At 41.5% G+C, this 27,829-nt stretch overlaps 1 protein-coding gene across 6 annotated transcripts in view; it reads left to right on the top strand.

Moving 5' to 3' along the window:
- SLC44A5 (solute carrier family 44 member 5) overlaps nucleotides 1-27,829 on the top strand; it is a 160,020-nt gene that overhangs the window by 87,799 nt on the left and 44,392 nt on the right. For all 6 annotated transcript variants that reach the window (XR_014513084.1, XM_083448410.1, XM_083448408.1 and 3 more), the window contains 2 exons: nucleotides 15,782-15,855; nucleotides 27,402-27,486. Coding sequence is in view for 4 of the 6 variants with exons in the window: in XM_083448410.1 (XP_083304536.1) it covers nucleotides 15,782-15,855; nucleotides 27,402-27,486 (159 nt within the window). In the remaining 2 variants the exon portion in view is untranslated. The remainder of the gene's footprint in view (nucleotides 1-15,781; nucleotides 15,856-27,401; nucleotides 27,487-27,829) is intronic.

Here is a 27,829-nt window from a genome sequence, read left to right as displayed (position 1 = left end):
TATCTAAAAACATCTTTGCAGTTTCCTGTGCGGTCGGAATTTTGGTACATGGTATGAAATGTGCCATCTTGGTTAGCATGTCAACCACCACAAAGATCACTGTTTGCCTATGGGATGACGGTAGATCCGTTATAAAATCCATAGACACCACATCCCAAGGCCTTCCCGGCGTGGGCATAGGTTGCAACAACCCTGCGGGAGCTGCTCTGGGTGCCTTGGCTCGTTGACATACTTCACAACCTCTTACATATTGCGTTACCTCCTCCCTCAACTTTGGCCACCAGAACTGTCGTGTGATCTGATACAGAGTCTTTTCTCTACCAAAATGTCCTGCAGTCGGGTTATCATGATGTTGCCTCAACACTTTACCTCTTAATTCACCTGCAGGTACATACAGCACCCCTCTCCTGTACAACAATCCATCTTTTTCTTTGAAACCTTCCTCTTCCCCTCTACCTTTTCTCAGTTCCTCCATTTTCTTTTGTGCAAACTCATCTGTTACTGTCAATCGCTGGAATTCCCTGCCGTCCACTACTACGGCTGCACACCCCCACTGATCCGATCTCAGTATTTCTCACAACTTGGGAGGTGCTTCCCCTTCCATATACTCAGGTTTGCGCGATAGCGCATCTGCACGAACGTTTTGATGCCCAGGTATATACTCAATCCTAAAATTAAACCCAGCAAAAAACTCCGCCCACCTAATTTGCCTTTGGTTTAGCTGTCTAGCAGTTCTCCAATACTCTAAATTCTTATGATCTGTTTGTACCACCACCTGATGTGACGCCCCTTCCAAAAAATGTCTCCACACTTTAAAGGCAGCATGCACAGCTAAAAGTTCTTTATCAAATATGGTGTAGTTTTGTTCTGATTGATTTAATTTTCTAGAGTAGAAGGCACAGGGTCTCCAGTCCCCTTCCTTGTCCTGTTGCAGCAGAATGGCCCCAATAGCCCTATCAGAGGCATCAGTTTCTACCTTCATACGTTTACTAGGATCTAGGTGCATAAGATATTTTTCTGAAGCAAACACCGCCTTTAGTTTATCAAAGGCCTTCTGTGCTTCCTCAGACCATCTGAATGGCCCCTTGCCTCTTAGACAATCAGTCAGTGGCGTTGTGATTTTGGAGTAATTACCTATGAATTTACGATAGAAATTAGCAAATCCTAAAAACCTCTGTAGATCTTTCTTAGTCTTAGGTGCCTCCCATTCCACCACTGCCTGAACTTTACTGGGGTCCATGTGCACCCCTTTGTGGGAAATGCAATATCCCAGGAACTCCACCTTTTGTGTATGGAACTTACACTTCTCTAACTTCACATATAACCTGTTGGTCCTCAATCTTTCTAACACCTGTGTGACATGTTTTACGTGTTCCTCCATGCTTTCACTATATATTAAGAGGTCATCTAAATAAGAGACACAGAACTGATCCAGTATACCTGCTAAGACGTGGTTGATGAAGGTTTGGAATACCCCTGAGCCATTTTGCAAGCCAAAAGGCATTACCAAGAATTCAAATGCACCATACTTAGTACAAAAACTGGTTTTCCACTCATCCCCTTCTCTGACCCTTATCAGATTATATGCTCCTCGTAGATCAAGCTTGGTAAAGACTTTGGCTGACCTTACTCTCTCTAAGAGGTCATCTATACGTGGCAGTGGGCACACGCGAGGCTTCATTTGGCTGTTAAGGATTCTGAAGTCACATACTAATCTCGGTGCCCCTTCCTCCCCTTTCTTTTTGACAAAAAAGACGGGAGCACCCCCCGAGGCTGTGGACTCTCTAATAAAACCTCTCTGCAAATTCTTTTGCAGGAACTCCCTCAATGCTGCAGATTCTACTTCCGACATGGCATATATCTTGCTTGGTGGCAACTGTGCCCCAGGGACTAGATCTATCTTGCAATCATAGGGCCTATGTGGTGGAAGTTTATCCGCTTCTTTTTCACAAAAAACATCTCGATAAGCAATATATTGTGACGGAATCTCACTTTCATTCCCCATCAACTTCCCTTCTACCTCTGTTCCCATTACTTCCACTGAGATTTTTCCCTTTTGCCCCAAACAATGTGTCATACAATAGATTGAACCAAAAACCAAAGACCTTTGATGCCAGGCAATCACCGGATTGTGACGATTGAGCCAACTCATGCCCAGCACCATCGGGTGTCCAGCTAGTTTGGTCACATGAAATGCCCTGGTCTCTGAGTGATGACCCATATCCATTCTCATTGGTGGAGTCTCATAAGTCACTTCTCCTGACAGTAGCGGTCTGCCGTCAATTGTTTTCACTCGCAGTGGGAAATTCAAAGGTAACAAAGCGATTTTGTGTTCCTGTACCAATTTCTGGTCTATGAAATCTGCTGACGCTCCTGAGTCTAACAGCGCCTCTACCTGGACCCTGTGTCCATTGGGTAGTTGTAGTTGCACCTTCACCGTTAGTCCTGGGATAGGTGGTTCTGCGTGAGAGCCTTCTATTGCTTCTCCACCCGGCTGCAAGCTCCCATTTCCAGCCGGGGACATTCGTTTCCCTGATGCAGTTCCTTTGGGCAATTGTCTTCTCCCATGTCTGCTCCAGATAGAGACTCCCATCCTTTACGATTGCGACATTGTCGTGCTAGATGCCCTGGTTTTCCACAGACGAAGCAACGCCTCATGTCTCTTCCTCTCCCTGCATTTCCTCTTACCATGGAAGAGGTAGTAACTGGGAGGGGTCTGGCTGCTCCTAATTCCATGGGCTCTGGCCGCTCTCGTCCTGGCATATTGCCCGCTCTGCTCTCTGTACTTTCAATAATATTATTTTCCCGCCACCGTGGTTGCCATTGTTCCTTCTTTTCACTAGCCCTCCGTTCCACGCGTAGGCTCAATTGCAGGCACGTTCGGACCAGAGAGTCCAAGGAACTAGGTTCTGGCATTTGGGCCAATTGGTCTAAAATCTCATTATTCAGTCCTTCCCTAAAAAGGGCTGCAACTGTTGGGGAATTCAGATCCCATTTTAATTTCTGCACCAGCAAACTAAAGTTGGACCAATAAACTCCCACAGTGTCTTTTCCTTGTCTCATTCTCAACAACTGCCTTGCTGTGGTTACTTCATGCGCAGGGTCTAAGAAAATCGTGTCTAGATACTGCAGAAACATTTGTAGATTTCCTAGGGCGGCATCCCTTCGAGATATTAGGGGTATAACACAGTCCTTAGCCCTCCCTTCCAAGAAATTAATCACATAAGCAACCTTCTCTCGCTCAGATTGAAATTCTTTATCCTTTATCTCAATTATGTAAGAAATTTCTGTCTTGAAAGCCATGTATTCAGAGCTTTCTCCCTTGAAGCTACGCGGACGTACAGTAAATGTTTTACTCACTCTATCTCCACACATCGCTTGCAGCATGGTTCTATGTTCTCCCAATGCTGCCGATAGTACGTCGACTTGACTTTTCAACTGTAAGTTCTGTTGCCATAAGTCCTGTAATGTTAGCTGGAGTGCTGGGGTTTCTCCTTGCCCAACTGGCGCCACAGCTCCCTCCATTTTGGCTTCTCCTTCTTTACGTATAGTGAAGAGGCGCAGAGCAGAAGGTATTCTGTCAGGACTGGTCGTTGTCCTCTTCAGATCACCACACAAATGCTTCTTGTTCTTTATAAAACTTTTTATTGTGTATTAACAAAACAATCTTATAAACAGTTCTTAAATGTTATTCCTCAGAGTCACTTATTTCAGATACCTTCTGAGCTCTGCTTCTCCATGACCAGCCACCCTCAAAATGGCGAAGGCGCCTCTCCCTTCGTTTTCCCGCTCTTTTTTCTAACCTCCTGGCTAGAGCTGGCCTGTATCTCCTCTCCTCCGAATCTGAGCTAGAACTTAACCCTTGCCTTTCCTGTGAACAGCCAGTCCCTCCCTGTTGTTCCTCTTGCTCCCTTCTATTAGATTCACTGCTCTCCCTCCCCCCTTGGGGAATGCTTTCTCCCTCTGATAAACTGAAAACTTCTAACTCTTCCCTGACACTCTGTGTTGCCCTTCATTGTAAATATTTATCTGGGCCTCTGAGAAATCCCTACATTTAAAAAGTGTCTCAGTACAAAATAATAATATTTTCACCACGTTCCCACCTCTGCCTCCTACCTATCAGAAGACAAATGTTTCAGGCATTTTTTCATAGAAGTTTCCTATTAGTGGAGAAAATATACTCGGAATGAGCATGCAGTGCTAAATTTCCATGAGCAAATGCTGTATTCTAGAGAAGGAACTCTGAGATTCATCAAGTCTCAGGTTACTAGCTCAGTGGCGCAAGCCATGTTATGTTAAATGCACCCCCCCCCTTTTAAATAGTGCCAACGAAATAGTCCTCCTATGCATATTTAGGTGGGAGGAGCAGAGAAGGAGGTTTCATTGTGTGAACATTCTTCAAGCATAATGAATTCAATGGAGACAACCCTCATTCCAAGTATATTTAGTGCATTAAACCAATTCAACCACATACCTGTTCTCACCCTGCTCCTCCTCAGATTCCTTAACCAATGCAGCGCCTTTAGGAACTGCAGGTAGGAGGGGAAAGCAAATTATGTTTGAATCCCACCTGACATGAAACACACCCCTTCTTAACCCAGCTCCTTTCTACCACCTCCACATTTAGTGCACTCAAGTATCTAAATAGAGACTGAACTGTTGGGAGGAAAGGAATTTTTTTTATTAGGCAAAGCTAATACTTAACAGCAGTGCAAACTTTGCCAAACTAGAACATACACACAAAAACCTTTGAAAGAAGTGGAGCATGGTTTGGTTACCTTGTCTTCTGGTTTTTACTCCTTACCTTTTCCATACATTTCCCCCTTGGATTACTACGGTACCATTTCATTGAGCCATCATGAGACTAATAAGATTAGATCTTTCTTCTTAATTTGTTCACGTCCATGATTTCAAGAGGCAGTGTCACAAATCACGAGCCTATTAGTGGTATGCCCAATGACCTTTATTTTCTCTCTGTGAAGGCCTGAAGGGATTCCCCAATTAAGCCTCCAAGAGTATATGAACAAAAAGAGCTATAATTGGTGGCCAAGAGAGGCCCTGAAATTAACAGGAATAGAAGAAAATATACTTTTTGAACTGATTGATTGCAGGATATTACATTAGCTAAAACAAAAATGACTCTATAATTCATCAACTTCAATCTCTCTCTCTCTCTCTCTCTCTCTCTCTGTCTCTCTCCCCCCCCCCCACCCCAAGTTTACAATCCTTAAATTCAGAAAGCTGATTTTTGCTTGTGGTTGTTGCAAGGCCTCAGCCCTATTTAATTATACCTCTGGATGTGTTGGACAATGGTGAGCACTTTGCTTAGTTTCACAGGTTGAAAGATAGCCAGCTTTCTCCCCACTCTAGAACTGAAGCTTTGGGCTGCTTTGTAAAATAGGCTTAGCTTTATTGAATAGTCTTTGTGTTTCCAAGCAGATAACAGAAGTGGGAAGGGATGGCACAGGGAAAGCAAATGAAACTGGCTGTTCCTAAGAAGTTCAGATAATCCTTGGTATGCCTATATAGGTATAAGCCACCTTTTTTAAAAAAATACCAATTTCAGATGTTTTAATAAGGTACTAAGAATAACGTTTGAGAAAGGAAAGCTTACAGTATTAAGGTGGAAAACGCAAACGGCACTTCAGTATCCGGTTCCCCCCCCCCCCATACCTCCCTGTCCTGGGGCTGCTGATATGGTTTATGATTATAGTAATCCCTGGGCAACTATTCCTTTTTAGTGTGTTATCCTCATGATACCTAGGGTGCTCCATTAACCTGGTCACCAGTTCTTCAATTATGATTTTCTATCCACTTCTGTAACAATTTCCAGAGAAACAGCCATTTTAGTCTTTTGCGGCAAAAAAACAACCGCCTCCTAGCAATTTAAAGATTTGATTTTAGTGTCGGATACTAACTGCGCATAATAAATAGTGCATGAGCTTTTTGTCCCATCCTTTCAGGTGAGTACAGAAGCCTTACTGCTCCACCTGCTCCTGGGGCCACACAACTCGGGGGACATGTTGTATGTTGGCCTCAGATATGCTCCTCAGCCTGCCTGTGGCCCACAGCCTTGAAGGCAAGCCTTGGGACTACACCCTTCACCCTTCAAGGTGCCTAAAGTTTGACAAGTGCCCTTAACTACCTGATAATGTAGTATATAACTCCCACGCAATGGACCTATTTAATGGCTGACACTCATTAAGCAGATCTGCCACCAAATCAGTACAGAATAGGCAAAACGCACACACACTGCATACAAAGGTGAGCAGCGATGCCTATGAAGGGCAGGAGGGTGGATGACAAGCAGCAAGAGGCAGAGAGGGGTTAAATAGCTTGAAGCCGAATGCCCAACCTTCTTTCCTTCAGTACCCACAAACACTGCTCACTGACTGATGACACCATTGTTTGGAGTGCAGCAGAAGGAGGATTGCTGATGCCATTGTCATCTCAAGATAGTGGCAGGCAAAGGTGAAATGTGCTGTCTCCTATAACCTGAATGGTTGTACTCCTAGTATTTTTCTGCCTCCCATACCTTTAAATAAAACATATGTGCAATAACATTTGATATTTTTTTTTTTGCATCAGTGATAGGACTTGCATTTGCTTGTAGTTCTGTAGTTGTGGTCCTCCCGATATTGTTGGGCTCCCATCTCCCACCCGTCTCACCTCAACCAATCGAGATATTGGAAGTTGTAGTACATTGCTTGTTTAAAACCCTCTGTGGTGGTTGTTGTTGTTTTGCAGTTTTTTATGTGCTTTAATTCCTCGGCATTTTAAGGTTTGTTATATTTACTTGTAATGAGTCTAGCCTCCTTTGCAGTAATTTAATTGTTGTGTTTATATTGTTATTGTATTTATTATTTAAATTTTTATACTCTTATACATGAGCCACTGCTGCACTCACACTGGCAGAGAAAAGCTTCCCCCACCTCTTTCCCCCACAGAATGGGTGGGAGTATGGGTGTCCAGTCCTAGCTCCTAATGAAATGCGGACATTTGAAAGGGTGCAGACTTGATGTAGGAGTAGCTGAGCTCCCAACTAAGCAGAAAGAGCAAACAGTCTCTAATGCATTGTGGATTTTTGAAGATATGTTCCCTGAGTGCTGGGCACTGTAGGAGGTATTGGTGGGCACAATGGCACATGTGTGCGCCAAGTTGGCTCATCCTTTTCTAGATGTTCTATTTTTCAGCTAGCTGCATACTTTCTCATTATTTATTTATTTATTTATTTATTTAAATAGTAGAGGGAAATATATTAAAATGCCATGGGCATTATTAATCATGCACAAATTGTAATTGTGTCTGAAATGCGTTCTGGTTTAATATGCTTCTATATGGCTCTGATAAAAACCAAGCCTTCTGCCTCCTAGATTATTCTCTTCTCACTGCCGCAATAAAGTACATTGGCCTGCTTCTTTTGCTCTGCAATGATTTAGGAGGAACAAAAAGCATAAGCTGTGTGCATAACCTGCACTGTAATTTGGTTTCATGACAAGTTTGCTGATACATTTTCCCTTTAAACCCAGGCAGAAAAATGTTGCCTTAAACTAGAAAAATGCATTTAACATATGCTATCCGGCCATAACAACAACATAGTTATTAGAGTAGAACTTAACATACAGACACCTTGCAGCTGAACTAGAATGTCAAAGACTTATTTAACCATCAGAATATGAAATACATAATTACCAATCCGATATGATCTAACATCTTGCTACTTTGTTAGAATTTATAGCAGCTTGGTACAAGGCACTGTAGGGAAATGAATCTCCGTGCGGTGCACCTAAGTTTATTCAGTATTCAACCTTCCTATGTTAATCTTACTGCATGTGTTTAATATTTAATGCTACCATAGCTGAGAACTGAATTCCTGGGCACAAGCTATTTCAGTCATGGTACTGAACTTATATACTGGCAGTGGCAGCCTGGGATGGGTGTGTGAAATTTATATTATATTCTAGGTAATTGTACTATGGTTTAAAAAAAAAAAAAAGGCTTTCCAATTTGTTTAAGCTGTACAGGAAATAGAAAAGAAAACGATAGCAACAACAAAAGTTGCTTAGAGTATGCTAACCTTTCCGCTACACTCAATATGTTACACTCAATATGCTACACTCAATATGTCAGCAAATTTGGAAAACTCAGCAGTGGCCAGAGGATTGGAGAAGATCAGTCTATATCCCAATCCCAAAGAAGGGCAGTACCAAAGAATGCTCCAACTACCGCACAATTGCACTCATTTCACATGCTAGCAAGGTTCTGCTTAAAATTCTACAAGGCGGGCTTAAGCAGTATGTGGACCAAAAACTCCCAGAAGTGCAAGCTGGATTTCAAAGGGGCAGAGGAACCAGAGACCAAATTGCAAACATGCGCTGGATTATGGAGAAAGCTAGAGAGTTCCAGAAAGACATCCATTTCTGCTTCATTGACTATGCAAAAGCCTTTGACTGTGTCGACCACAGCAAACTATGGCAAGTTCTTAAAGAAATGGGAGTGCCTGATCACCTCATCCGTCTCCTGAGAAATCTCTATGTGGGACAAGAAGCTACAGTTAGAACTGGATATGGAACAACTGATTGGTTCAAAATTGGGAAAGGAGTACGACAAGGCTATATATTGTCTTCCTGTTTATTTAACTTATATGCAGAATTCATCATGCGAAAGGCTGGGCTGGATGAATCCCAAGCCAGAATTAAGATTGCCAGAAGAAATGTCAACAACCTCAGATATGCAGATGACACAACCTTGATGGCAGAAAGTGAGGAGGAATTAAAGAACCTTTTAATGAGGGTGAAAGAGGAGAGTGCAAAATATGGTCTGAAGCTCAACATCAGAAAAACGAAGATCATGACCACTAGGCCCATCACCTCCTGGCAAATAGAAGGGGACGAAATGGAGGCAGTGAGAGATTTTACTTTCTTGGGCTCCATGATCACTGCAGATGGTGATAGCAGTCACGAAATTAAAAGACGCATGCTTCTTGGGAGAAAAGTAATGACAAACCTAGACAGCATCTTAAAAAGCAGAGACATCACCTTGCCAACAAAGGTCCATATAGTAAAAGCCATGGTTTTCCCAGTAGTGATGTATGGAAGTGAGAGCTGGACCATAAAGAAGGCTGATCACCGAAGAATTGATGCTTTTGAATTATGGTGCTGCAGGAGACTCTTGAGAGTCCCATGGACTGCAAGAAGATCAAACCTATCCATTCTTAAGGAAATCAGCCCTGAGTGCTCACTGGAAGGACAGATCGTGAAGCTGAGGCTCCAATACTTTGGCCACCTCATGAGAAGAGAAGACTCCCTGGAAAAGACTCTGATGTTGGGAAAGATGGAGGACACAAGGAGAAGGGGACGGCAGAGGACGAGATGGCTGGACAGTGTTCTCGAAGCTACAAACATGAGTTTGACCAAACTGCGGGCGGCAGTGGAAGACAGGAGTGCCTGGCGTGCTCTGGTCCATGGGGTCACGAAGAGTCGGACACGACTAAACGACTAAACAACAACAACCACCACCTTTCCGCTGAAAAGATATTGAAATTAGGTTGTGCATTAAATGGATTCTGCAAACAACGCTTTTGAGGAGCTTTATCGGGATGTAAGAAGAGCCTGCTGGATCAGGCCAGTGGTTGGTTTAGTCCAGTATTCCTTTCCTCGCACTGGCCAACCAGATGCTTGTGAGAAGCCTTCATGCAGGACCTGAATACAAGAGCACACTCTCTGCTCCTGTGGTTTCCAGCAACTGGTATTCAGAAGCATTCCTGCCTCCAATTGTGGAGGCAGAGCATATAGCCATTGCCTCATCCTCTCTTAACGCCATCCAGGTTGGTGGCCATTATTGGTTCCTGTGGAAGTGGACTTCCACATAGTTTATGTGCTGGGTGAAGAAGTCCTTTCCTGTATCTGTCCTGAATCCTCCAATACTCAGCTTCATGGATGGATATCCATGAGTTCTATTCTTATGAGATGGGGGGGATGATGACTTTTCTCTATCCACATTCTCCATGCCATGCATAATTTTATAAACTTACTGCTTTTCCCCACGGCCAGCCTCCAAACCAGGTCGGGGAATAGCGGGATGGTGGCGCTCCGCCTCCCCGCTGTCCCCCGAGCTTGTGGGGCTGCCCGATATCTGCACGAAGCCCGGGGTGCGCTGTGCAGCGCGCCCCAGGCTTCAGGATGCAGGCTGCTATCCGCAAGCCTTGGGAGCCCGACAGGAATTCCCGCGGAGCTCCCAAGGCTTGCAGATAGCTTCCTGAAGCCTGGAGATCAAGAGGGGTCCGTGCGCACCGACCCCTCTCGCACTCCAGGCTTCAGCGAAAGCCTGCATTCGCCCCATAGGACGCACACACATTTCCCCTTCATTTTTGGAGGGGAAAACGTGCGTCCTATAGGGCGAAAAATATGGTATATTGTGTCACCTCATACCCACATTTTTTCTAAACTAAAAAGCCCCAAAGGATGCAACCTTTCTTCATAGGGGAGTTCCTATTGACTTTGGTAAAAAGGACGTATTAATGTGTCTCTCTCATTTGAAGCTTCCTCTTTTGAAATCAATTGCGTCCATCTTGGATTTTTTTGGCACTTGCTCCTAATTGGCTCAACAATGCTTGCATCTTGTGCCAGGTCCTGGGCACCACTCAAGATTAGGTCACCACTCCTCTGGTTGGTTCCTGCACCTACTGGTCTATATTTAGGGTATATAGATTATTATTTTTTTACCTCTTTTAACGTCAAAAGCCTCCCTTAAAAAAAAAAAAAGTCAAGCATAGTTTGGACTCTTAAGCCTGTTGTGAGCCTCTGTTTTACTCTGCTCAGCTGCATAATAGGTGGTTTAAGGCAGGAGAAGCATAAATTAAAGTTTTAAAATCAAAACAGGAAATCTGTAGATGAAAAGAAAACAAGAAGAGAGACATAAAATCTTGCAAATAAACATTCACAAAGAAGGTCTTAACTGCTGGACAAAGTTTTCAGCACTATAGAAGAATGAACATTAGAATGCTACGTAAAAATTAAAAAGCCTTTGTTATCTGGATTTTCACTTTTTGAAATTTGGCAACCCCACACAGTAGCAATTTCCACTTATTCATATTTAGAACAAATCATTGCTTTTCAGGATGTGTCTCAATCTGCTGTTATTCTGGAATTTTGTCTCATCTAAATCCTCTACAGGAATTCATAGTCTATACAATGAAGGGCAGAATGGGATGACACTTCCTTAACCAAATAGCTCTGTTGTATCTTTGTTGCTCAGCCCCATGTTGATGAGATTAATATATAATCTCTTTCTTTCTAATAAAACCAAAGCCCTCCTCAGGTATTTGTTGTTTACCTGCTTGCTGGACCTGCTACCCCCTCCCCACCTCTCTCTCACACACCACATGAAGAGAGCTATGGCGCATTTAGTATCCTGCAGGGAGAAAGAGATTATGTCATAATCTCATCAAGTTGTGTGTGTGTTTTGCTGAAACAGCTAATATCCCTGCTTTATATTTACAAATGTGTAGTATATTTCCATCACGATGAAACCTCTGTTGGGTGCAGCAGTGTAAAACGTGTGTGACATTCAAAATAAAATATAGGCCAAAAATTAGGATACGTACAGTAAGTACTCATTGGAGGATGACTGCACCAAATGTTACAAATGTTACAAGGAAGATATGATTAGAATGTCTTGATTATGGCTGCTGTTTATCATGCTATTAGTTATGCAAATTTATAATGTTGCTTAAAAAGAGAGGAAAAAATGTTACTGAATAATTGCAGTGTTCTAGTTTTCTTTGTTTGATAATTAAATGTTGCACTTTTTAACATGCACTGAAAAATGAAATAGTGCTTCAGTCTTGAAGTAGTTGATTTACCCTTGTGTTAGTAAAAGGTCGTAGCGTTTATTGGTCATCTTAAGGGAAAGGATACTGCTTTGCCTGTAATGGCATTGATTAAAAACCAAAAGAAAGTAACACCTGAACTGAATGTTTGGGGCAAATCTGAATTGGAGCACTGGTCACCCACTTCCTCTTTTTGAGAGTAAATCTCTATCAGTCCAGATAGACAAGTTTCACAAGGCAAATCGAAGCTTTCATTGCATTGTGACAGTAACTCTTAACCCCCTGAACAGAATTTTCAGAGGAGGCTTACCTAAATAACTGCAGTTCCAAATGAATAATCTGTATTCAGATTCATTTAGCTTCTTCCTCATCAGAGAGGCATTGTCTGTCACACTGTTCTGAACCTTTGAAACCTTGATCCTTGGGTGTCTGTGGTACCCAGTGCCTGGCACTGCAAGAACCCACTTAGCTCTGTAAAATATTTTAAGTTTGGTCCCCGATGAATATAATAGAATCATAGAATTGTAGAGTTGGAAGGGATCCTGAGATCATCTCACCCAGTGGTTCCCAACCTTTTTTTGGACATGCCCCACCTAAGCATCTCTAAAATCCTGATGCCCCCTCCCATGACATATAATTCTTATTATTCAAAAAGCGAACTCCTATTTATGTAGAGGAAGCCTGGAAGCTTATTAACTGTTAATAACTTATTCTCGAATTGCCCCCCTTAAAAATCAAATTTCCCCCCTGTGGGGCATGTGCCCCACATTGGGAACCACGGATCTAGCCCAATCCCCCTGCAATGCAGGAATATGCAGCTGTCCCATACAGGGATTGAACCTGCAACCTTGGTGTTATCAGCACCATGCTCTAACCAATTGAATCCCAGAATCCAACTTACGTTACATTATGCATTCTAAATTGTAGTCTATCAAATTTATGTACAATAGGTGTTTATTAAAATAGCAAAATTATTCTGTGCATTTTGAAAGATAATGCCTTGAAAGGCAACAGCAGCCTTTGCAAATATATCTTTTCTGTTTTTTTTTAATAACGTGAGCACTTTATAAATATTTTAAATTGTATTTTAAAATATACTGTCAGGATGGCTGTCAGTGACCAAGGTGAACCCCTAACCTCACCCTTATTGTCATGTTCTCATTTCCTCTTTTTCCCTGTCTAGAAAGTTTGCCCCTAGATCCTTGATTTCACTGCCCTTTATGGATTGAGGCTGAGCACACTCTTAGCAGCTGCATTACCCATGACTTAATTTTCTTGAGATGTGCCCTCTTCCAGTCTCAAGTTCGTTAAAGCCTTTTGCCAGCTTCACTTCCAGGATGGCCTTCAATTGCAAAGCTAAGAATGTCAAGAGCCGGTTTTGAGTGCACACGTAATTATACTTTAGATCAGTCCACCTTGAATATCTGCTCTAAAAATAGGCTGGAACGAACACCTTGAATCTATGCAGTCTTTGTGGTTCTTTGCCATTTCTGTGAAAGACCCCTTGAATTTTATTTACTTAATGAAGATGGGATTGGGTTGATTCACTTGTTGACTCAAATGCATTCTTGAAAGCAGAGAACAAAATCAAAGTGGAAGGAATACTAAATCAGAAACTGAAAAATAGGTCAGATTGTAGCTCTGTAAAATATTTTAAGTTGGATACAGTGAATATCTCTCTAGGTATAGAGAAGTGCAGTGGATTGACCCACTTAGCTTAAAGTTAGAGTGCTGAGAAATACTGGTGTTCATTTGCAGCTTGTGCTCTGTTCACATGTTCTGCTTTTGTGCTCTCACCACTCCTCCTGGCTCATTTATTTTAACAGTGACTTCAATGTTCTAATATTCTTTCCCTTCCTTGTGGATTTACCGTTCATGGGGGTTTTCAGCTTGACTGGTGAAGCTAAGTGACCTGCTGTTTTTCTGTCAGTGCTCTATGGGACAATCAAATTCTTCAGATATATTTTTCCCAGGTGTGAAAATTATTAGGGATTTGATCCACGTGCATTTATCTCACCCAGTATTTCTTCTTCCTTGATGGCTTGTAGTTGAATGTGAGAACTACCTCCATTGAGAAGTATTTTGTCTAAATAAATAATTTAGAAAGCAATTTATTCTGGTGACTGTTTCAAACATGAAAGTTGTGTTGATACAGCAGTTGCTATGCGTGCATCTGTGGACACTGCATACAAGTATCTTAAGATTCTACACTTAGGTAGGAAGAATCAGCTGCACAAATATAAGATGGGGGACACCTGACTTGCCAGTAGTACATGTGAAAAGGATCTAGGGGTCTTAGTAGACCATCAGCTTAACATGAGTCAACAGTGTGTTGCACAAGCAAAGAAAGCTAATGCTATTCTAGGCTGCATCAACAGAAATCTAGTTTCCTTATCAAGGACGGTAATAGCACCACTCTATTAGTCAGACCTCCTTATCAAGAACAGTAATAGCAGCACCACTTTAGTCAGACCCCACCTTGAATACTGTGTCCAGTTCTGGGCACCACAGTTTAAGAAGGAAATTGACAAGTGGGAATGTGTGAAGAATAAGGGCCAACCAATGATAAAGGGTCTGGAAACTAAGCCTTATGAGGAATGGTTGAGGGAACTGGGTATGTTTATCCTGGTAAAGAGACAGAAGAGATATGATAGCCTTCTTAAAATATCTAAGGGGCTGTCACATGGAAGATTGAACAAGTTTATTTTCTCCTGCTCTGGAGGCTAGGACTCAGACCAATGGATTCAAGTTTCATGAAAGGAGATTACGACTAAACATCAGGAAGAACTTTCTGACAGTAAGAGTTGTTTGGCAGTGTAACAAACTCCCATGAGACATGGTGGACTCTCCTTCCTTGGAAGTTTTTAAATAAAGGTTGGATGGCCATCTGCTATGGATGCTTTGGTGGAGATTCCAACATTGCAGGGGGTTGGACTAGATCACCCTCAGGGTATCTTCCAACTCTACAGTTCTATGATCTTAAATTTACCAGGTTTATTTCCAGACAGCCAAGGCCTACTCAGATCAGACCCATTGAAAATATTGAACCTAAGTTAGTCAGTGTTTCTTAACTTCAATAGGTCTAATGTAGTGGGACTAACATTGACCACCCAGAGGCTGCAATCCTAACCCTACTTACCTGGAACAAAGTGCCATTTAATTAAGTTGTGCTTACTCTTGAGTAGGCATGTGGTGGCATTGTTCTGAGAGGGGATGCTCCCTGAGCACTATGGGACTTGCACATACATCCACTCACACAGTAATCTGATCACTGAGCTGCTGAATATTAAGACACTGAACTGCAATGGTTCACCAGGTTTTCTCTGCTTCAAATGGTCATCCGTGATCTAGAATTAAAGTTGTATTCAGCTCTGAAAAAAGGCAGTCAGGTCCTGAACTGCCCAAACTAATGACACCAATGTATATTATCTGTATTTTTAAAAATCTTGTTGAAAAGCTTCTTTCTGCTCATGGCCAATAAACACAATCTCCCCCCCCCCCCCCAAGCAGAAGTTGTAAATTTGTATGCTGTTTGTAATTCACAGGACACTTTTATGGGCTAAGAAGGAAATCTGCTGCTATGACCAGAATGATCATGCTTTGCACTGCAGTAATGCCTAAACCCATAAGTGGTCCATGGATATGTGCGTTGTCATTTTATGTAAGCTACTCCTTCCTAGGAGCAAGCATATAAACATTTGGCCTTGCTTATATCTTACTGGCATTTTGGACGGTTAATTTTTGCCATGGAACTTTTGGCTCAAGATACTTGTGGCTTTGAAAATGAGATTTGCAGAAGGATTAGCACACTGAAAGCGATTGCCAGTGGATGGATAGATCTGCTGAACAGATGCCATTTGTACCTACAGTGTACCAAGAATTCAATTTTATTTTGGTTCATAGTTGTATTATGGGACACTTGTGTAACTGCTCAATATGTTCTGTCTTTAGGCATTGTACAGACGTTCTCTGTTGTGTCATCTTCGTTGTGGTCATCCTGGGTTACATTGCTTTAGGAATTGTGGGTAAGTAAATACATGTACAGTTGATGCTTATCCTATTCATAGGAAAGTAACTTCTAATTTACTTGAGAAGCAATTGTTGCTTTAAGTTAAATGGGCATCCCGATTAAATATAATTACATTCATTTAACACATTTCTTGGAAACAAAGCATGAACTACCTGCTCTCATTGACTGTTGTAATTATAGGGGGGAAATAAAAATGATTGGTATATTGACAAAAAAAAAATCCAATATGAAACAAAGCTGGTAGAGTAGCCATGGTTCAATAATTTTGTTCTTCATTACTGTAAAAAGCTGTAGTTATAGCAGGAAAATGTTAGTAATTAGAAGTGGGAGAAAATAAAAAGTTTTAAAAATGATTTCTTTATAATGTTAGCAACAATCCATGCAAATAATGAATAGAACAGTTGCTTTTTTAATTGGGATACAGAGCTAATGATCAACAGCAGATTCTTTAATGTGCATCTCAATTTTGTTTGAGAGAACTTCACTGAGAGCCGAAGCTTTATAAGGCACACAGCTGCCGCTGCTCCATGCCTCTTTAATCTCCACTCAACCCAATGTCCAATGCAAACCATGTCTGACATTATCACACAGTGTTTCTTTGACATCACTTGGTGTATTTATTAGACAAGCCTTCTCCAGCCTCATGCCCTTCAGAAATTGCCGGTCTGCAATTCCCATTATCCTTGACCGCTGGCCATGGAGGGTCACATGTTGGGGAAGGCAGCTCCATATTTCTCAGGACAAACCCCAGCAGCTGGCATGAATATTCAACTCATGGATACATCTTTTTAACTCAGTGGCCAAACTCCCATTGACATTAATAGATCTGGACTTAGTCCGCTGTTTATTTACATGTGATGCTGCTCTTGGGCAGTAGAGTTCACTTCAGTTCTGGCTCAGCCTTAGTGAATTTTTAAAGATTTCTTTTTATTAACATCATAACGTTTTTTCTGTGTTGTACAGCTACATAGTAATAATATTATGCCATTAGACTACAAAAAGGAACATGCATCTTACAGAAGTACAATCAAGAGAATTAGAAAGGATGTTCATCCTTTGTCCTGCTGGAACAAACAGTACCGCTCTCTATCACATCATAGTTCCATAGAAAAGGCAGTCACTATACAGTCGAGATGAAAGTATAGCTTTTTTTTGTTGACTCTCTTTTAAACTGAACCAAGTTCAATATTTATAAAGACAGGTTCCAGATTTCCTCTGGGCTGTAACCAAGCCAGCTCTAAAAGAAACACTACCTGCCTCTGGCACAGGACTCTCAGATAGCATGCTTTATGTTTCAGGGGATCTCTCCATCCCTGAGGCAGGTACATTCCATAAAGGTTTTTGTACCCATTAATACCCTGCCCTAATGAGTTTGTGTTTCCCTTCAAGCTATCCCTTTGTGAAACAGAATTTTTAAATGTGTGATCACATTTGTTTCTGGTTCATCATTCTGAACAATAGATTGATTAGAAGAACCGAATACTTCCAGGAAAAAGGCTAGGGAGATGGTTGGTAGCTTGTGCCCAGCACCCCTGGACTCTGAAACCTTCCTACTGCACTGTACTTTCCTCCAGCAATGCACAAATCTCCTGTAATCCTCTGGCTAGGATTTCACAGCAGTTTTCTACATAAGGTTTTTACAGAATCATGTACTGCATAAAATCTAGATGACTGAATGGTTGGTTGCCCAGTTCTATTTTCCCCACAGGCATTGGTCAAAGATGATATGGTCTGTATACATAACACTGTATTGCCTGTACTCTAATTGTAAAGAGAGAATCTCTACTTAAACTTTTGAATACCTGTAAATGCTCAAAATAAAAGCTATCCATCCTGAAATCAAAATTCATTTCGGGTGGTGGTGGCTATTTTCTGTTCCTCTTATGGGAGTACTTTTTCAATCTCAAATTCAGATTCTGAAGCTAGTCGGATCTAGATGCTTGTTACGCACACACTTGTACACAAGCTGGCTATACAATTATCATCATCATCACCACCAGCCTTCTTTTACACTTTTTCATTTGCTTTATTTTTTTAAAAAAAATGAAAGATGAGATCAGCCTTGGATAGACTCCAGGCAGTTGTCCTGTTCAAAATGCATGAGAGTCAATAAAGTTCATATAAAGGGAAAATAGAGTATAAATCAATTCACAATCATGAGTTGTGCCTAAAGCAACTCGTGACCGAATAAGATCTGTATATTTCTGTCCTTTGGGCTCTTTATAGATAAAAAAAATGGGGGAAGGTTTTCTATAGTCTATAAATGTATGAAGCAGATCTTCAGTCCACATTTTATTTGGATGGGTACAGAAACAGAAAAGTTCAGATCCATCATTTCTAGAGCATGGAATTTGCTATTGATTGTGGCAGGGGGGAAATGCTGAGCTGAAATTCTAGCTTTAGTAATACATGCAATCAGTGTGGCTTGAGTAATATTTGCAACGGTACAATCAGGAAGGGATTTAGCTCTCACTGTAGTTCCAAAGACATTATATTGTCATGTGGTGATAAAAGGACAATCAAATCTTCTTGCATGACCAAAGCTAGTGATTTATGGTAATAGTCTTTCTCTGATCTGCTTCAGTGATGATTGGCTGTTGAATGATTATGAGCCACATAAATATTTATTACAGGAGTTATTAATTGCTGTCATTGGGTCAACTTTACCGTCGGACCAATGATGCTGATATGCCATCCAGTGACGTTTCAATTTTTGCAGAATTCAGTCCACAATATTTACATTTGCACTTTCTGGATTATTAAGAACATTTTTTAAAAAGCAACCTAGTAAAATGTTTAAGACAAAAACCAATGAAATATTATAAAAAGATTCAAAGGGCTGCAAGAATGGTATAATTCAAAATAAGAAAAATATCATATGGTTTAGCGCCTGACAGTTCTCATATAACAATTGACTATGCGAAGCATTTTGCTAAACCAAGAGCGTAAGTGAAGCTCAAGTGAGCAAGTGATTAGTATAGACAGCTCTCAATTGTTATATGAGAATTTGTTATCCATGAATCTTTAGGTCAGATGCTCTCCTACATATTTCTATTTCTGTTTGTGAAATCTTCCCATTCCAGTAAGAGGCCACCTGTGAAGTAGTAAACCAAATTTACCTTCTGTATTCAAAAAGAGGCATCCCTGCTTCCATGACTGCTTTTACAGCACCTACCCCTATGTATAAATTTAGGATCATGTGTCCTATAATCTGCTTCACTGTATTAGTAAATTGCTGGTGTTTAAAATCCATAAGCACAACTGGCTGGCTTTAATTGCCACATACTAAAATATTTTAAATGTTTTATCTTTTAAAGGGAAACACTTCACAAGAATGCTGTTGGTTCTTAATCATCAACTGATTTGCAGCCTATGTTAAGTTTCCCAAGCAAGTAGTTATTTTCCATATTTTGTCCTTGACGGGGAATCTTACAGTTCAGTGTTTTGCAGCCACTTACTCAATCCCAGACCAATAAAGGAATACAAAATGAGAGGATATTTGACAAATGCATTAAAATGATAGATGTTTGTGATTTCTAGCTTTGTGATTTGTGAGCTTGAAGTACATTAGTGAATGATGGCAGCATAACTTGATGGTTTGAAATATGGGGACCTGACAGGCTTTTGCACACACACATGTCATTCTTGTGCTATACCATTGTTACATGGAATGCTGACATATTAAGATTCTCAAAGATTTATGATTGGTTCCTGGAAGTTTGCACTAAGGATCTGTCAAGTGATATGAAGACTTGGAACAAAGATTTTGGCAGGCAATTAGACTAACAACGTTGAAACCATATAAGAAAGAGTTGCCTAAAGTATACTGATTGTGGTCTCTATAGACCCAGTATTGGTTTGGGGAAACCCAGCCAGATGGGCGGGGTAGAAACTATTATTATTATTATTATTATTATTATTATTATTATTAGTCCTTTTGAACAAAATTGTTTTATTACCTGTTACATAAAGAATTGTTCATGTTATGAGTGGCTGCAAAAAAATAATTTCTGCTTAAAAATGGGAATACATTTTATTATTAAAAATTTCAGACTTACTTGCATTGGAAAAGGTAATACATCAAATCCAGCAATAAAGCTAGTTATGTTGATATAAAAAATATGATACCAGTTTGTAAATTTGTAAATGAAGTTTAAAACATAACACACACATCCCAAATACGTTGCTGTTTAACATATGTCTGTGCTGAGCTAATGCTACATGAGAACAATATCTATTTGGCATTGCAAGTCATTATATAATGTAGAAAGAAAGATGTAACTAATTACAGTGGTACCTTGGTTTACGAACTTAATCCGTTCCAGAAGTCCCTTCTTAAACCAAAGCATTCTTAAACCAAGGTGTGCTTTCCTATAGCAGCGGGGGACTCAATTTACAAATGCAAAATACTCAACAGGAAATGAAACATGTTCTGCTTCCAAGGCAAAGTTCACAAACCAAAACACCTACTTCTGGGTTTGCAGCGTTCTTAATCCAAGTTGTTCATAAACTAAGCCGTTCTTAAACCAAGCTACCACTGTAACGCGTCCTATTGTTGTTGCCATTTTGCAATGTCTGAAATGGTGCTTTTATTTTTCCTCATGGTGAAATATATGCAGGCTCCCAAGGTGAGCACAGTTTAGGCATCTCACCATAGTGGTGGTGTCCACTTCCGAAAAAGCACAAGAGGAAAAAGTGGTTTACGCTCCTTGCTTTCTCCCTGTTATAGAGCATCAGAGTCTTCAATTCCCCCCACCCCCCAAAAGTGCTGGTCTTGTTAATAATAATAATAATAATAATAATAATAATAATATCTTTATTGTCATTGCCCCCTTCGGGGACAACGAAATTACTTGGCTGCTCCATAAAAACACTAATTAAACAATATAGTAAAATACAGCAAGGGAGATTAGATGACTTTCAAAGTCCGGGCTTCCCATTCAGGGCTGAGATCACTCTGGAGAAGAAGCTGTTCTTAAGACGGCTTGTTCTTGTCTTCATCGTCCTGTATCTCCGTCCCGACGGCAAGAGCTCAAAGAGACAGTGACCAGGATGCGATGGATCTTTTACTATGTCCAGTGCCTTCCTATGGCACCTTGTGGCATAAATCTGCTCTAAGGTGGAGAATGGGCAGCCAACAATGCTCTCTGCTGCCTTAACAACCCTGCACAACCCCATCCTGTCCTGGGTAGTACAGCTTCCGTACCACACACATAAGCCATAAGTGAGCACGCTCTCAATGGCACAGTTTCATATATACATAGTTTCATATATCATTGGTTCATCTCTTTATATGCAAAAACTAAAAGAGTTTTTAAAAACGAATGTTCAGCTGATTAGTATGTCTTTCTCCCTCCCCCTGTCTGTAAGCAGGCCTTTGGTCATTGCCAGCAATCAAGTATTCAGCCATGCAGAACATTTTATGGGTGCTGAAGTTCTGTACGCTTGGATTCTATTTCATTTAATACTTGGTATTGGGTCAGCAGCAGTTCACCGCAACAAATACCTGCAACAAATAAACTACACAGCTGTCTAAGGCTGATTTCTTCTTTCTGTGTATGTTGTTCAGTTAGTTTCTACTCTTTCTAGAGTGGGAAAGAGAATGAGATATTTATCAAGTGCTAAATCTTAAATAGTACCACACTTTGCTTTCTCCTTATGTTCATTTGAGATGTGAAGCCATCTACCTTCTGTACCCACATAGCAGAAAGGATTCCCATTTAAAGGAATCCGATTTCACAACAAACTGAGAGGAATCTATTTGCAAAACAAAGCTGCTGTGTAAATGAGGGGGGGGTGTACTTGTAAATTCAGGAGGTAAAGAATTCGGCAAAGAAAACCATGTTCCGTAAAATAGGCCAGTGCAACACTTGTTTGTTGCCATTATGGTTGGATCCATAGAGCAGATACAAAATTGCAATGTAGCATGAACACTTCTGGGTGTTCTGTGGCCTGATTGGTAGGCTGAGGGTTCCTCTGCTAAAGTCGGGGAGCGTGTTACCCGAGGACCTATTCCTTTGCAACATTGCTGGTGTTTCAGTTTTTGCCCAGATCAGAGGGCTATACATTCACACCTTCGATCTCAAATGCCTTGGCTCCCAAACAAATCAGCTCCCAAACGATTGAAATCAGGAAGTGAGTGTTCTGGTTTTCGAATGATTTTCAGAAGCTGAATGTGCAGCGTGGCTTATGATTGGCTGCAGGACTCTCCTGCAGCCAATCAGAAGCAGTGCCTTGGTTTTTGAACAGTTCTGGGAGTCAAACAGACTCTAGGAACGCATTGTGTTCGAGAATCAAGGTACGACCATATAGCAAAAACAGGAAACCTTTTTGGCTTGCATTCACTGGTAGGCAGTGAGTTTGTAGGCCATACACATCCCAGCTACCCAAACACAAATACGCAGGGAGAAAACACACTCACACACGCAGACAGAGAGGAGGTGTATGGTGGGGTGCAAATGAGGTCATTGCATGCCTCCCTTCTCCTTGCTGCCTACCTGAATGGCACTTAGCATTTGCAGTGGAGAGGAAGGTGCATGGGAATGAGTCAGTAGACCTCTCCTTCGCATGTCAATCAAGCTCCCTACTAAACAGCTGTGTGAGCTGAGAGAAGCATTGTCAATTTAGCGTGATGGTAATGATGGGGCAAGGCTGTCTGAGGGGGAAATGTTTAGTGGACTGTCAGGAAGGCTCAGCCAGTGACTGAGGATTAAAGCTCTTTGCACTTCTCTTTTAAATGAGTGGCCAGTCCAAACTCCCTGACCTCTTCTGCCTGCCTGCCTGCCTGCTCACAAATGAGAAGTGGAGCTGCTTCAAAGAGGGCTTTTGCAAAGGACTTGCCCTTTGCAAAAGCACTCCTTGAAGCAGCTCCCCCCCTTTCGGAGTGAACAGGCTGGTAGGGGCAGGGGACTCCCCATTCCTTGCTGCCATTTGTATGTTTGCTCAAAGGTGAAGGGAAACTGATGATATAAATTGCCATTTGGGGCAGAACTGGCCTCAAAGTCCAGAGTTCTTTTCAAACTTCATTGGAAAAGTACAGTTAAATTTCATAGATCTGAGTGTCCCAGAAGCAGCTGCAATATTTACTTAATCAAAATTTAGGTGGTCTGGAGTACTATTTACGTGGGGTGATGGTAATGTTTTATTTTGCCTAATGAAGAGTTCTGTGTAATTCAAGAACTTGCTTCTAGCTTTTTTACCATCTGCTGGGCTGATAAAACAATCACATCACTTGCTGTGCACTGCTTGTGTTGTGGAAACAAGGCAGTTTTTAAAATGTGTTTGGGTAGTTAGATCATTATTGTTTCCATTTTGCAGAAATGACTTGTGGGGTTCAAATTATAGTTTAGGTGGCACTACCTTCTCATGGGCACTGTTGTTTCTCAGTGTATAACCAAGACCTGCATGGCGAAGCAGGGTGAGGTTAGCCTCTTTTAACCTTTGCCACCTAGGTATCTTCTTCAACCCCAAGGGAGACTTGTTTCAGGAGCCAGTGTCTGGAGTAGGTCAGCAATAAAAACATTACTGTCAGTGAAGTTAACTCTTTATTCAAGAAACCAAAACAGCACAGGCTTAGTGATCACAGTGACTCTTCCCAGTAGTTCTTGTCCCAATGAGGCAGTTGCGACAACTGAATGAGGCTGAAGGGCATTTCACACAATGTGTATTCACATCAGCAAATGTAACCTGCTTAAACTGGCAATAAGTATGACAATAGTAACTGGAAAAACACAGCTGTTATTATGAGAATTGCTGCTGACTGTATCTATAATTCCCAGGTTATGCTATGTTTGTCCAGATTAAGTGTGTGTGTGACAAAATTTAGAACTACTTGCATAGAACAAATGTTTTCTATGAATAGGCTGTAATCTGGTGGCTGAGCATGGATGTGAATTTGGATCTTAAGGTCAAAATCTGATTATCCACTGACCACTCTGTTCTTCATCAGATTTAACATGGCATATTCCTGTTCTACACGGGAGAGACTTCTGGTTTGTATGTGGACATTGTTGTATGTGAGCATTTGTCAGAGTACTATTTCTCTATTATTTGAAGTTCTTGGAATATGAAAACTAATTCCGGAAACAAACTGGATAATGTTGGCAGCAGTGGCTCATTCTAAATTATCTGCAAAAATGCAGCTGTTAAGTTTTGCAACCAACATTGCTGGACTGCTTTAAATCTCACATGACAAGATTTATCCCTGCTGGTATCTGTACTGGTGGGAAGAATAATGGTCCTAAGGGAAGGGGGTATCTTTTGTAGTGTCAACATTCTTGAAAACAAACTAACCTCAAAAAGAGGGAAGGTTGCTACAGAAGCTGCTCTGTAGAGTATATAAAGAAGAGATTAAAGGAGTTCATATCAAGTGCAAAAATTGATCTCCTTGGACATGGCATTTTTCTGCAATAGATGTGGGGAAATATTCAAGGACAATGAAAACCTCCTTTGTGCACAAACAAACATCATGTCCCGTTTCAAGAATGTGCTTTCTTCTATTCTCCAGTTTATATATATCCATGGAGTAGTAGATGATAGACACCAAACATTCCCCCCCCCCCAAAAAAAAACACCACCCCATAGTATTTTTAGGTCATGTTTTAGGTCATGATTTTTAGTATGGACCTTGACTTGGTTTTGTACTTTTGAAGGTCCATTGCATTGCTTAGGATTTTAAACCTCAGAGGTGTAGTATTACCCTTGCTAAGCAAATGTGCTAGTGGCTTTGTGCTACTCTTTGGGGGAGCCAGTAATACAAAGAAGTATCCTAAATATCCAAATGTTATACTAAGAAGTCTATTAATTTAGAAGCAGTACGACACAATGTTTTAACATGTGCAATTTTGTTATGCACCTTACAACAGCTGAAAGTTTTTCTTGTGCCTGGAGACCTCATTCCTGAATTGAAATCTCAGTTGGATGTACAAAATTCCAAGAATTACTGCACTCCTATATACTTCTAGGGATGCGGGTGGCACTGTGAGTTAAACCACAGAGCCCTGGGCTTGCCAATCAGAAGGTTGGTGGTTCAAATCCCCGGGATGGGGTGAGCTCCCGTTGCTGATTCCCTGCTCCTGCCAACCTAGCAGTTTGAAAGCATGAAGTGCAAGTAAATAAATAGGTAGATTTAGTAGATAAATAGGTACCGCTCCAGTGGGAAGGTAAACGGCATTTCTGTATGCTGCTCTGGTTTGCCAGAAGCAGCTTAGTCATGCTGGCCACATGACCCAGAAGCTGTACACTGGCTCCCTCGGCCTGTAAAGCGAGATGAGCACCGCAACCCCAGAGTCGTCCACGACTGGACTTAACAGTCGGGGTCCCTTTACCTTTTTATATACTTCTATACTTGATAGAGTTTAACCACTGTGGAGTTTCCTGCCTTTAAACAATCACATCAGACCTTTTGGAACTCAAATTTAATTTTGCACAAGCATACTGATACTAGCCCAGAAGCTCAAATATATAATTCTTCTGGACGTCAGACACCATGGTTTAGCGATATGAACCTGACCAAAACATCAGACTTGCACACTCCCTTCTTCTCCTGCTTCTTGTTACATATGAATCAGGGACTGAGGTTTAAGCCAGCACGGCCAGCCATGAGGCAAACTGCAGCAGCTGCCTCAGGTGATGGAATCCAAGGGGATGGCTCCCCACTGCTGGCAAAAGAAGCTACAGTGGCTTCTAGTGAGATCTCACAAGAGACCCTCATGATCTTGTATGGCTCTCATGAGAACTCACTAGAAGCCACCACTGCTTTTCCTCACTTCTCCTGTGCCACCATGGGTGCCCCACCTGCACCCCCTGCTGTTTCTGGAGAAGTGAGGAGAAGCAGGTTCTGGTAAGATCTCACTAGATCTGGTTGGAAGCCTTCTGCTTCTCCTCACTCATCCAGAGCTACTGCAAGCTCCTCCTGCCTCACCAGAGAAGTGAGAAGAAGAAGCTTTGGTGGTAGTTTCTGAGTTCCAGAGACATTTCATGGGGCACTCATGAGATCTTGCAGGGCAACCCTGTAAGTGAGCCTGTGGTGAGGCATTGAGGGCACCTTCTCATTTCTCCTCAGGCGGCAAAACAGGATGCACCACCCCCTTCATAACAGTCTTTGTTTTAAGCCAAGATTCTTTAAAGGGGAAACTTAAAGCTTGTGAATCCCACCTTCCAGACACACTTCAGCATGTGTATAATCCCAAGGCTCATGCACACAGCACTGAATTGTGGTTTAGAATTACATGTAAACATGACTGTTTTCTTACAATATAGTACAGTGATCTGTAATATACCGGGGTGGTGGTGGTGTGCTTCTAAATGAACCAACTGCCTAAATGAATTTAGGTTGCAGTCCTATACCCACTTAGCTGGGAACAAGCCCCATTAGACTCACTGGGACTTACATCTGAGTAAACATGTATAGGATTGCACTGCTAATGAAAGATGTGAAGCCGCTGCCTTCTCTTTAAATCTACAAATGCATTGTGGTAGGACATAAGCAGCTTTATTTTTTCTCCATAGATTGCTGGTGGTAAGATGAATGAAATAGACTTTAATTCTGGCAGTTCAACAAAATGGAAAAGAAGCCATGAATGAATCCCATTGTGGAAAGCAGCTTTTGGCTATTAAGATTAATCAAAAGTTTATTAGCTTAAGATGTGGTGTCGTAGTGAGAGTGAACCTGGGAGACCAGGGTTCAAGTCCCCATTCAGCCATGAAGCTCACTGGGTGACCTTGGGCCAGTCGCTGCCTCTCAACCTAACGTACCTCACAGGGTTGTTGTGAGGATGGAATGGGAAGGAGGAGAAGTCTGTACCCCACCTTGAGCTCCTTGAAGGAAAGGTGGGATATAAAAGTAATAATGAACACCTCTGGACCACAAGTGCCAATGTACAGACTGCCATGGACAGCTTTACACAGGGCTCTGTTGTGTCATGCCCTATCACTCTAGTGCCAGAGTGTGCCAGTGACGCTGGAGAAGATTTAGTTTTGAGTGTTTCTAAATTTAAAACTACAGAAAATAAAGAGGAATGCAAGCATGTGGCAATTATAGAACAGCAAGTTCAAAGTGATTTGCATAAATCGGGGTTGAGAGTGCATTGTAAGCGACTCATGCAATTCAGCGTACTGAAAGAATCTGAGATGTGTGAGTGCAGGCACGCTTAGGTTTGTTTTAGCTTTGTTTGCTGCCATTGTATGGCTTTATGCCAACAAAGTCTTTGTAATGGTTCCCTGTCCTCATTTTAATAACCGTTATTTTCTAAGTGCATTACCTCATTTTCTGGCTGCCAGCCAGATATGACCTGATGGAAAGGGGGAGGGGGAGAGAGAAATGTTTTACTTTCTATCTATTCATCCATACTTTTTTCATTAAAGGGGGAAAAAAATCTACTGTTTAAGGAAAATCAATAGTATTCAGTAGCTATTGAGAGAGGTTAAAATGGTACATGACTGGCAGTGCATTTTAATGACCAGCAAACTTTAATTCCAAGCCGACCTGCTACAAGGAGGAAATGGAGCTATAAAATATCACTGATGCTTTCTTTTTCGCAGCTTGGGTACACGGTGACCCCAGAAAAGTAGCTTACCCAACTGACAGCTATGGGCAGTTCTGTGGTCAAAAGGACACGCCTAATGAGTAAGTACCAAGATATTCCTTTGCCTTCACTTTTCATGATGCATGAAAGGGAGCACTAGACTTTTGTCTCCTGGAAGTCTTAATGGAAGGATGAGGGAGGACCATGCCTTCCTTCAGTGGTTTCTCTGTGTTGACTCCAATTAAGATTTATATTAAAAAAGCTGAGTGATCAAAGCAGAACCATTGAACATGTGCAGTCCGAAGGCTGTTCATAATTCAGTAAAATACAATTACGTCATGCATCCCAGTGATTAGAATGCCACACTTTATAAAATGCATTGGAGCTGATTAGCCAGCATAAGTTGGAACATTTAATTGAAATGTCCTCTGAGAAATTGTTCCT

This window comes from Podarcis tiliguerta, assembly GCF_965153285.1.
Source record: "Podarcis tiliguerta genome assembly, chromosome: 6".
In the NCBI taxonomy this organism is placed as follows: domain Eukaryota; kingdom Metazoa; phylum Chordata; class Lepidosauria; order Squamata; family Lacertidae; genus Podarcis; species Podarcis tiliguerta.
Note: the sequence above shows the minus strand (reverse complement) of the source record. Positions and strands in the feature narration are given on the sequence as shown.